Source organism: Patagioenas fasciata, chromosome 3, assembly GCF_037038585.1.
Source record: "Patagioenas fasciata isolate bPatFas1 chromosome 3, bPatFas1.hap1, whole genome shotgun sequence".
Lineage (NCBI taxonomy): Eukaryota > Metazoa > Chordata > Aves > Columbiformes > Columbidae > Patagioenas > Patagioenas fasciata.
The window spans coordinates 15,550,792-15,562,472 of NC_092522.1; the positions used below are offsets into that span (position 1 = coordinate 15,550,792).

Below are 11,681 nucleotides of genomic sequence, written 5' to 3' on the forward strand. Positions count from 1 at the left end.
TTCCCTACTGCTGTGGTTTGACAGCTGGGGGGGCGGTGCTCAGTGGCAGCTGCAGCACCCATGGGTGCTTCTGTCTCCTCCTCACCCACCCAGCTGGGGCCAAACCCCAATGTTAGCCCTCCTCTCCCTGCTCCCCACACAGCTGCACCACCACAGCCGAAGAAGCCTCCTCCTCCTGGGGAAACCTAGGAGGGTGGGAGCCAGGGGTGCAGCACTCTGCAGGGCTCCCCCCAGCTTTGGGGGCTAGGGACCCACACACCTGTCTCTCTTGCAGCATCCCTGGCGCTGGGTCAGGGTTAACTTTGCCGTGTGAACTACACAGTAATTGCTTGCAGAATTACTTCACCAACATTTTTTTCTTTTGCACGAAGATTTTTATCTCCTGGTGCCTTTTACAATGTTCGCCAGGGAAAAAAAACAAGAAAAACAAACAAACAAACAAACAAACAAACAAAACCAAAACAAAAACAACAACAAAAAAAACCAAACAAAACCACAAACAAACAAAAAACAACCAAGAAACAACCCCATGCCCATAAGCGTCTCTGCTCTCGACTCCTGACAGTGCTGCTGCAATACCTGCCTCCCACCATCTACGGGCAAGGGTCTGTGCGATTGCCACCAATATAATTATAAAGTGCTGGGTTTACATCCTCCCCTAACTGCTGTGCAGGTAGACTTTGGCCTCCACCTGCATAACCACCCGTCCCCACTCAGGGTAAACTCGTGAAGGACGGAGCCGGTGTGCAGCTCCCTGGGTCGTGTACCTGCTGCAGCACCCCAAAATGAAGGGTACAGACAAGCCATGCCATGGGAAAAGCATGGCGAGACGGCGGGGGCCAGCATCCAGACCTCCGTCCTCTCTTCCCCTGTCATGGCGGTGCTGGGGAAGGAGCCTGGAGTGGCTGTGGACACAGAGGCCCTGTTGCACCCTCTGGTCAGGGTGAAATGAGGCCACGGTGGGGCGAGCAGCAGCAGCAGAGCCCACACCTTAGTTTATTTACCTGGAGGTGACCTGCTGGCGTGCTCACCGCCAGGGCTGGCTGGCTAACGTGTAACCACACATCACCCAGCTATAAAACCCACAAGGCTCATGTAGCGGCTGCCCCAGGTTCCTGTCCTCCTAGCTGGAAGGAGGAAGTGCTCAGGGAAATTCAAATCTAAAGTAACTGTTTTGCAGTCTACAAAGGGAAGGAAAGCTTCAATGCTCCCTTGCTCACAAAAGGAGTAAAAGAAGGGTTTGCCTCATCTGGTTTTCTCTTTTCTCCATCATTAAAATCTCAGGATGATCAGACTCGTTTACTTCCAGCTCCCTGGGAAGATCTTGTCTGGGCCCCGGGGCTTGTCTGCATGGGAAGAGCAACAAAATTCATCCAAATTGCTGGGGAAAGCCAGTCAGAGGCTGATGGAGCCCCTGTACAAATGCTGGAGGGATGAGCTGGGGTGGCTGCCACTTCAGTTGTACCCATCAGAAAATAAAACTCGCTCAAGTCAGGCAAACCTCCACCTGCCTGGAGAGGAAGCTAACCTGGTCAAAACAAGGCATTTTTAATACATGCACTTCATTAACTTAAATTATTTTTTGGGTCTCCGCATAGAGAAGCAGCCCTACCTCTTAATTACAGAGGGAGGACACAAAACCTTTAACGCATTTCCATTTTAATTCAGCATGTTTCAAGTTTTTGAATACAGACAATATGACCTCCCTCTCAGCAAATCCGATAGAAACATTCACTGTCTGACCGCACCTGGACAACGCCTACACTGCAGCAAATAGTTCTGCAGCTACTGGGCAGGCGGGGGGGATAATTACATTTCTCAAAGTGGAAAAGCATCACGGTGAGAAAAAAAGCACCTACGACACAGCCATTCGCTTTAGCGCTTCCACAATAAGAAAATCAATGCTAGTAGCAGCAGGCATGGAGCACAGCCCTCCTCGGGGGCTCTCCCGTGTGGTCCTCTCCATACCTATACCGAGATGTCTGGCTGATGCTGTGCAGGTACATGCACACACACCCACTGCACACCCAGGCCCCCGGCCAGTGGCCAAGGTGCCATACAGAGTGGTCAGGTACTGGGGCAGCACCCTTGCAGTGCCTGGGAGGGCTGGGCTGGGCTGACTGTGCTGGGATCTCCAGGCTGGATTCCAGTGGCTTCACAGAGCAGATGGGAACTTGATTTAGGTTGAGTTTTGGCTTCTTTTTGGTCTTCTTTCTGACAGGTAGCTGAGCCATTGTGTCTTGGTGGAGTGCCCCGGGTGTGTGCAAACTTGCCAGTGTGAGCACGCAAGCCTGCACGTGCATGAGCTGGCTCTGCAAAGCGGGAAGGACATTGAGTTCCTCAAAACTCCTATAAAAACACCCCAAAAGCTTTATGAAAACATACATTATGGATTTCCTATTTGTTTGTTTGCAGTTTGAGAAGAGAGATTGGTTCCACACATTACAGGGGAGAAATGAAGCTGGGAAAGGGGCTGTGGTTCAGGCTGTGAACCCGAGAACAAGCTCAGCTCAAACTTTATCTCCATCCTCTGTCATATTGTGCAGGGTTTTTCTTTAGGCTACTGGTGACCTGCTACAACAAGCTGCAACTGAGCACTGTTTTTTGGATTCTCTGGTGACTAATACAGAGTTGAGCTGACACGGCCACCTCTTCCCTTCACGGGATGCTCCCCTGCTTGGTGTAACCACTCATTACACAAAGCTGAGCTAGAACTCCTCCACATCTGTCAAAATGGCTGGTATGGGCAAATAAGCATGGAAGTCTTACTGAGGACTGCAATGCAACCTCACTAAGGAAGCTGGTGAATGCCTGTGTATGTGTGTGAAGCGAAGGGAGGGGGTGGATGAGGCACAGAGGTTGCACAAGCTTCATTTGCTTTGGAAACCAGGATAAAAATGCCCCCTAAGCATTGACTTCAGACTTGTTATCCAAGATCACTGTAAAGACCTGAGCTGTTTGCCCAGGGGAAAAACAGCCTTCAGCTTTTCGGTGTCTTCTTCACACATGAGTCAACCCTTCCCTGACTGGTGCTTGGCCCTGTCTCCATGAGACATGCATCCTGCTACAGCCAGGCCAGCAAAGGAGAAGCCAAGGCACAGGAAAGAGTGCATCAAATAAAAGTATGGGCATAGTACACCAGGAACCAGCTATTAGCAGCCACGTTTGCTTGGGGAAACCTCGCGTAGAGAGCAACCGCCAGAACCAGCAAAGAAAATGGCCCTCCTGAGCCACACTTTCCTCAGCACAATCTCATCCTCTGCCTCACCCTTGTTTGAGAGCATCAGCAGCACAGCTTGTCCCCTTGCAAGGAGCTACCATCGCTTTGCCAGTCATACACACCCCATCGGTCCCACGAGACATCTCTGCAACAGGCCTGGGGTGGTCAACGTTGTGTTTGTTGGAGGAACTCTGAAATCTCCTTCTCTCTTGTCCTTCAGCTAAATGCCAGCTGAAAAGGCTTTCCCCAGCAGCATCACCACTGGCTGCTCCTGCTTCCCTCCTCTATCACTCCCCACTCCCTGCCTCTGCAGTGTTCCTCTGGCTGGGCTTACCCAACCCAGCCAGAAAAGTGGCCAGAAAATGGAAAATTGGCTTTTCTATGTTGTTTCTGTGGCAGGGTATTAAGCCAGACTCAGCTGTTAATCTGGTCCATGGCTGGGTGAGCACTTCAGCAAGCCCTGGTCCTTGGGAGGGAAGAGAGGAGAGCAGAAACACCTGAAGAATACCATGGAAGAAACTCAGGCTGTGAAAGAGCAGCCTGAATATTCCCCAGCAGGGGTTTTAGCCCCTCAAGTGATTAATGCCAGGCTTGGGTAGATGCGCTCAGCTTTCAGCTTGGCTGAGTTGTGCCCTTCCACAGTGCCAAGGGCACTGCCCTGGCTCACATTTGCCACAAATCTGGCTCAACCCTGTTCTTGGCACTCTAGCGGCCTTGGATGCATTATAAGCACTTATGCATAAGTCTTAATAACAGTAAACACACTGATGTGAGCAAAACTATTAGGCTCAATTGAAATATTATCATTCCCACTAATTTCACCTTTCATTTTAATCACATTCATTCAGCAAAGAGATGAAAAAGATTATAACAGGGAGGGATCAGCTTCACACATTTGGTTTTCCTCTCCCACTTCGGATTGGACTGGGGACGTGACGCGGCCATCCCCTCACGGCAACCACTCTGTAACTCGTCTAAACTCCACCTGGAGATATCCAGGCCCAGTTTTTAGACGGGGACTGCAGTACCTGCTGAGTTTGAAATTCTGTGTGCCCCTTCATCCTGCCTAGCAGCAAGCTGTGGCTGATCCTTGGAGAAAAAAGAACAGGAAAGAGTTGGGAATAAGCCTACACCTTTCACAATAAACCTCCCACCTTCCCACTCATTTGTGGTTTAAAGAGTTCATGAGCCAAAATCAACATCCAGACAGCAAGGGCACTCCAGAAATTTGTCCAGTTCCTTTCTTAATCTGTAGATAAGTTCAGCTTCTGTAGCGCCAGGGGCAATTACTTCCACAACTTGATCACGCATGGTGTGAACTTCTTTCTACTTGGCTTAAGCTTGCCACCCGCACACCCACTGGTTACCCCTGGACTGTGGGAACTGGCAAACAATTGCTCCCTGACCTCCTCCAGGTTTTTAGAGATCTTGTGGTATATCCCACCTCCCCACTAGACACCCTTTTGTTTGATACATCCGCAAGAGTCACTCTTCTGCACCTCCATGTGCTCATCTGGGTGATAAAGCAGCAGAGTGAGTGCAGACAAGCTCCCTGAGTGTGACCTGAGCCTCTGTCTGCTCCATACTAGCCAGGCGGAACTTTAAAGTGTTACATTGAAAATGTCTTGGAAGGCTGAAATCCTCCACCTGAAGTGCATCTGAACATGGTGCATCAGAGTCATTCACGACAGTGATCTGTTGCCTTCATGCGGGAACACTGGGAACAAATTTTTCTCTGTCTTCAAAGCACTCAGATACTCAAGTGAGGAGGTGCCAGGGAAAAGCTCTCCGGGGAAGGAGTAATGTTGTCTTCAGAACACAAAAAACTGCAAAACACGAGGCCCAAGGCCACACACTGAACAATGAGAAGAAACCAAACAACTGAAGAGCTGCTTTTTCCAGCTGCTTGTCCTTTGCTGTTTGGGATTTCTGGGCAAGGAAAGTGCAGAACGGGAGGTCTTATTGCAATAAAAGCAAAACGTCTTTCTTGAACTCAGAATACCTTTTGTTTGCTTTTCAGGGCTGCAACCACACATGAAATGCAAGTGCACGCCGGCAGGAAGCTCCAGAAAACAGCCCCTCGGGAAAGGCGGCAGAGCAGCTGCCTGTGTTCCCCATTTCAGGGACGCTCCCTCCAGCAGCGGTGCCGAGGGGGCAAAGGCCCTCTTTTAGCCGCCCGTGTTGGCACTTCTGATCATCAAGGCCCAGCCGCGGCAGGGCAGGGCAGGGCAGGGCAGGGCAGGGCAGGGCCGGGCCGGGCCGGGCCGGGCCAGGCCAGGCCGGTCAGCGAGCTGGCGGAGCGCTGGCTGCGGGACCGGCTCCCGCCGCGGCCTCCCGAGTAGGCGCAGGTGCCGCACCCAGCCCCCGGGAGCACGGCGCTGCCGCAGGGCCGCGGCTGGCTCGGAGGGCGCGAGGGTCCCCCAGACCTCGGCAGGAAAGCCGAGAAACTCCAGAGGCCGCTCCCCGCGCAGGGTAGGCGGCCGGCGACGGCAGCTTCAGCCGCTGCTCCCCCTCCCGCCGCTCCTGCTTTCCCCGCCCACCCAGGGGGACGGGACGTCGATCGGTCCCGCCCCGCCTCGGCGATCCGTTGCTCTGGTCTGGCTCGATGCAATCGGCTGGCGGCGGGGCGTGCCTCCTCTCCCCCCGGCTCCTGCCGCCCGGCCCTTCCCCCCGCGGCGAGCGGACGGCTCCGGCACGCGCCGCCTGTGCCGCCGGCGGCGATGTCGCGGCGGTCCCGCGCGGTGCTGGCTGTCTCCGCGCTGCTCTCCGCCGCCACCGTGGTGGCCGTGCACGTCCAGCAGCGGCGGGAGCGGGAGGTGAGTGGCCCGCCAATCGGGGCGGGGGGAGGGGGGGGAAGGGCGAGCGGGTCACCGCCCCACCCGTGCGGCAGCCCCTACGCCCGCGCCCACCGGCAGGACAGGCCCCGCCTCTTAGCTCGAGGTCCCGCCCCCGCTCCTCTGAGCCCCGCCCCCCCACCTGGAGGCCTGAACAGAGGTGTCTGCTAGAGCCCCGCCCCTTTTCTGGAGCCCCGCCTCTCACCTGTCAGCTCGGCTCGGGGGCTCAGGGCGAAGCCCCGCCCTCTCTGGAGCCCCGCCCCTGCGCGCGCAGCCCCGCCCACTGCCCTTTCGCCCTCTGGGCCCCGCAGCAGCTCCACGTGTGTTTGGCTGCTGCTCCTTGCTCGCCTGCCCGGCCCTGAGCGCGGGGAGTTGGAGCCACAGCGTCCTGGTACCTTTTGTGCCCCTGTCTGAAGCTGGGGGCTGCGGGAGCTTGGGTGTGCCGATCCCGGAGGCCATAGCCGTGCCTGCAGAGCAGCCCCCAGCCAGTGAGCTGCCTCCCCAGCTCTGCTGCTGGTGTTTCCCCGAACTACCCCTTCTGCACCTTCTCCTGCTTTGGCGTCTGCCCTTTCCGTGCTCGTGTAGCTGCACCCGCCCTCTTATGCCTTATGCCTTATCCCATGCGTTTGCCTTCAGGAGCCAGAGGCTGCTAGAGGAGATCGGGGTGAGTCAGGACAGGCTCAGCGGTTTCCTCATCCTCTCCAGCCGCTGGGGGTGTCAGGGTGCAGGAAAGATGTAGTGTTGCACCCTCCAGGCCAAAGAGCACCACCCTGGCAGCATTCCCAGGGCTCTCCCCTGTGCTGCCTGCCTTCCTGCTGGTGCTTGTCCCTCTGGCAATACATGTGCTCTGCTTTTCCTGGGCTCCAGAAATACCTCCTGTGGAAGGGGCAACAGTGCTGTTCTGTGCCATGCAGCCTGCCCTGGTGCCCTTCTTGATTTGACAGGACAGGAAAAGTGCAAGCTAACAGAAATACCATGTGCTAATTAAACAGGGAAGTTTTCTGTGCTACATTCACAAAAATCAGGTAATTCCTGGCAGGCATCCTGTGCAAGAGAGCCCTGCAGCCTGAAGTGTCATGTCAGACGATAGTGGGTCTCTGTACAAAGAAATCCTGCCAGGGACTGAAAGTCCCATGATTAAAGAATAGATAAGTTGCACATGACAGAAATTTGGGCAATGAGCATGCAGGTTTAGACCCTGTAAATGAGCCAAATGGGTACTGATATGAGGACATACATCTGATTTCACCCTGCTTATTTACAAAAAAAATCCAGAAAATGCATACAAAAAGAGCTTATGTTAAATGACTGTTGTTAAAGGTCTGAAGCAGTCAGAAGTTACAAACCATCAGAGGTCAGGTTGCTAGTCCATAGCCCAGCTCAGTTGCCTGTTGCATGGGCTTTACGATGCAGGCCATAATTACAGGGTTTTTTTCGCCTCAAGACATTGTCTCTGCCAGTGCTTGACAATGATGGATCCTGGAGGATTAGGCTGATGTGGGTAAGGAAAGAGGCAGGTTAATTTGCTGTTGGAAAATTGATTGAATGACACAGACAGCAACTGGAAGAGGAAGTCTGGTCTCTTGGAGTGCAGATGGGTAATGGTTCTGCACCTACTGGAGCTGACATAGGTGCGGGGTAGATCACTTAAGCTCAGCTTTTTGCAGGTGATTGCTAGCTAATTCAGTGTATCTGCCTTGAGCCACCAGAGCTCTGGCAGGAATATGTGCTAAATGCTCCTAAACTGCAGCTGAAATAAATGAAACCTGTAATTTGAGCATGTGCTGCAGGACAACACATGCTCTGAAAACAATCACACTTGGATGTTTCAGTGAGATGCCTAAACTTAATGGATGTGTTTGACTCTAATCTTTGGCTAATATCTCTCCTTCATCTCATACAGAAACTGTGAAAATAAATCAATATTTATCAAACGTTCATATTCTGTAGGGGTTGCAGGCATAAACCAGTCTATGCGTAAATGAATAATGCCACTGTCAGAATGGGATCTGTGTGTCATGAAGTAACACCTCGGGCAACAGGCTGGAGAAGGAATGTGAAACTAAAGGCTGGGTACCTGTTCAGGACCCAGTCTCAGCAGTGAACAAGACAGTGGTCCCCTGGTATAAAGGGGCGATGCTGTAAGTCACATGCAGAACACACGTAAATTAAGGGCACAATAGCAAGTTTACAGGATGCATTCTTCTGGTGTGTGAAATATGTCTCTAGTAAAAAAAGTGATGGATCAGCAATGAGTTGATCTGGTTAACACTTTCTGGTTGCTTCATATATATTTCTAATGATACCAGGAAGAAAACAGGGACTTGTTGCCCTTTGCCTGTTCCTCTTGCTCTATGCTTTAGCTATTGCTTGGTTTGCAAAATGACATCAAATTGCTTTAAAGCATTGAATTTGCTGCTGCAAGCTTCTGCCTGTGGAGATTCTAGGTTTCCCAAATGAGACAACGGTGAGCAGCTTTCTCCCCGTGGGTCTGTTTTAATGTATTTTTCCATTGATGCAGAGGGTATTTGTCTCACTATTGTTCATTTCCAACAGATAGACAGTTTTGCTGAGTGTCCTTAGAGATGGATGGGTCAATGGATCTAGCTGGTCAGTGACAAAACCTTTAGGGGGGTTTGGGGGACAGATGCAGTGTCTGTTCTTAGCTCTCCATCCTAACACCCAGGCATAGGCACAGCCTGTGAACCCTGTGTAGGTAACTTGTGAGTTTAGAGGTGCCTGACCTGTACATATGCGAATGAGTTTGCAAACCAGTCCTCTAGAATTAGAAGTCATCTCTCCAAAAGCTGAATTTGATGCTAATCTGTATATGTTTGCAGGCATATTAGCATTCCTCAAGATGCTGCTGCTGCAGAAGCAAATCCAAAATGATCAGCTCTTTTTTTTTTTTTTTTTCCCCAGCAATCAGTTTAACGTAATTTTAAATCACTGTTCAGGAGTGCTAAGGCTCAAAGTTTATCTTTTATAAATGAAATATGAGATTTTCTCTCTGTAGTTCTTCATCTTCAAATCAGAGAATAATGGCTGCATGTTTAAGGAACCCAGTTATTTAGAGAATGTAATGGAAATAAGTAACGTGGACATTATGCAGTCCTGGTGTATGGATTATTTCAGGTTTATCTTTATGCAGATTAATAAACTTTTGACTTTTATAAATTGAGATGCCAGGCACAAAGTGAATTGAGCTTGCGCACATTTATCTAAACTGATGCAGAAGACAAGCAGGCCTAACTTCTGAGAACAGAGGATGGTGAGAAGTTTAACTTTTTCATAGTTCTTTGTCACTCGTGATACTCAAATTAGAAAGGTGTATTTTGCAAACTGTGCATTTTCATAGTAAATGAAATCTTTCAGAAAGATTGCAAAATGGCTGTGTTTTCTGAAGGAAAATAATTACATTCTTGATGTAATTGTTCAATTACATTGTAGCTCCTCACATCCTTTATTGCTATTAACTAATAGTAATGAAATTTTAAGTTTGTGAACTTCAGTGATTACTAATTTGTAACCTGAGTTCAGTTGACTGAAGCTGGTTTTATTAGATTTTATTAGTTTAATTTCCAGAGAGAGTTTTGATTATTGAGTGATATATGTGTCTGTGTGTTTTCTTAACAAGATAAAATATTTCTTAAACAAAACTTCTCTATTTTAATCTTGACAAGAGAAACAAGTCCCTTTGAAATGTGCAGTTATTTGCATTCTAGATGAAGAATAAGCCCCTGTTGTCAAATAATGTCAAAGACCCCACTTGTCAAATAATAATCACAAACATCTTCTAAAATGACTTTAGGGTCAGCTTTCAAATAAATTATTTGCAGGTGCATTTTTGCATTATTCAAACAGGTCAAATAAATTATTCATCCTTTTTTTTTTTTTTAATCCATTTGGCTTAGCAATTATATGTCCAGTATCTAGTGGCTAACCTTGTTACCTGGGAAACTTTCTCGTTCCTAAATCCAACCTGAGCATGAGTTGGTAAGTTAGGCAGGTAGATAATGCTTTAACTAAACTAAGGTTCTCAGCTCTAAAAAATAATTTCAGCTTTTTCTATGCATGTGTAATGTTTCTGTCCTCATGTACCATATTATCTGATAAGCTTCTGACTATGGCTTTGAAATCTGGTCTGAATATCTAAAAGCATATGGCCTGCCCAAGGAGTTCAAGTCAAACCACCAAAGTGGACTGGGCATCCCATGTTCTCCTTTGCACTAGCACTTGTCTTTGGTTAGCCAGCTTGGGGAGTTAAATCAGCAGAGTATGTCTTGCTTTGCAAAGGAAAAAAACGAGAGAGAGTTGTTTTCTCCTGTCTGAGCTGTCTGGCTCTGGGGAGCATGGAGCTGGAGGATGGTGGCGACACACACTTTGGTTGGCCGATTTTGCCAGGGAACCGTATCTCAGCCGTATGTCACGTGCACAACCGAAGTCACGCTTCACATGGTCCCTGTTTCCTTCCTCAGTTAGTGTCAGCCTTGCCAACTCCTCCATCCTGTGTCTGATCTCATCACCCCAACACTCATATCCCTCTGCTGCCTCACCTCCTCGAGGTGTGCACATCTGGAGTAGAGCAGCTGGTTCACAGCTTGTCCCTCCCCTCCTTTTTCCCACCCAAATCTGCGTCACTGGTTTTGGTTTCACTTATTTTGCATTCCTCTGGTGAAAAGTAAAGTTTAAACATTTCAGCTAATTATCAGAGTGAAAAAACCCTTCCAGATAGCAGAGAGAGAAAAGTGTATGGAGGAAACAAAGAGTAGCTGGAATTTTCTTAGGGCTTTTAATACTCATGGGGGGCTTACCCACCAGTTTGAAAACTGCTGATGTGTGTTACACTAGTTATTTATAATAAACATTTTAGGTAAAGGGGATATTTTTTGAATGCAGTGCTTTTTCCGAAGCTTGGCAAAAGTAGGCTGTGAGACTTTGATCAGCCTTGCAGCAAGAGTTTACAAGGTTATTTTTTAAGAGTAAGACCTGAGCAGAAAGAAACAGAAGATGACACCTGGCAGTTTTTCTTAAAATCATTTCCAGTTTGCCACCAAATTCTCTCCAGGCAGAGAAGAAGTTTTGAGGAGATCAGCTGAATTTGGTAAAGATTTAGGGCAGAGGTAATGGGATTTTGTAGATCGCATCCCTTTTGCACAGCATAGGAAATATGGGTGCACAGCATTTATTTGCTTGCTAGCTTTACCACTTAGTAAACACACCCATCTGAAATGAGTGCAAACAAAGCGCTTTTTGGTGAAGTACCTTAAGCTTATTAATATTGAGTATCAGCTCCTGTAGTTTTAGATTCAAACCACATTAAGTGGCTGTGGCTACAGGTGGTGGCACAGGACTGAGGACTTGCAAAGCCAGCCTGGTGAACAGCCCTGCAGGAGGGATTAGAGCTGGGTGGGGGTTAATCATGTTCAGCATCCAAGAGGCTGTGACCAACCCTGTCCCTTGTGTTTTCAGAGGCTGCACCGTGGAGTTCTCCAAGATCTTGAGCGTCAAAATCAGAAAAAGGAGAATATTCGCCTGCTAGAAGAGCAGATTGCTTTGACAAAGCAGCTTATGGAAGAAAGAGACAAGGCACTAATGGAAAAAGGGTCCCACCAGTCCTAGGCACA

At 49.3% G+C, this 11,681-nt stretch overlaps 1 protein-coding gene and 1 long non-coding RNA gene across 2 annotated transcripts; one reads left to right on the plus strand and one right to left on the minus strand.

Annotated features, from left to right (window-relative positions):
• Positions 1-4,033: 4,033 nt before the first annotated feature.
• LOC139827510 (uncharacterized) lies at positions 4,034-5,467 on the minus strand. Its single transcript, XR_011738154.1, has 2 exons — positions 4,868-5,467; positions 4,034-4,309 (listed from the first exon to the last, which is right to left on the minus strand). It is a non-coding gene; the product is annotated as an uncharacterized lncRNA (long non-coding RNA).
• Positions 5,468-5,856: 389 nt separating this feature from the next.
• On the plus strand, positions 5,857-11,679 carry PET117 (PET117 cytochrome c oxidase chaperone). Its single transcript, XM_065834676.2, has 2 exons — positions 5,857-6,036; positions 11,527-11,679. Exons 1-2 carry the CDS (start codon positions 5,941-5,943, stop codon positions 11,674-11,676), a joined length of 246 nt encoding a protein of 81 aa, XP_065690748.1. The 5' UTR covers positions 5,857-5,940; the 3' UTR covers positions 11,677-11,679.
• The last annotated feature ends 2 nt before the right edge of the window (positions 11,680-11,681 follow it).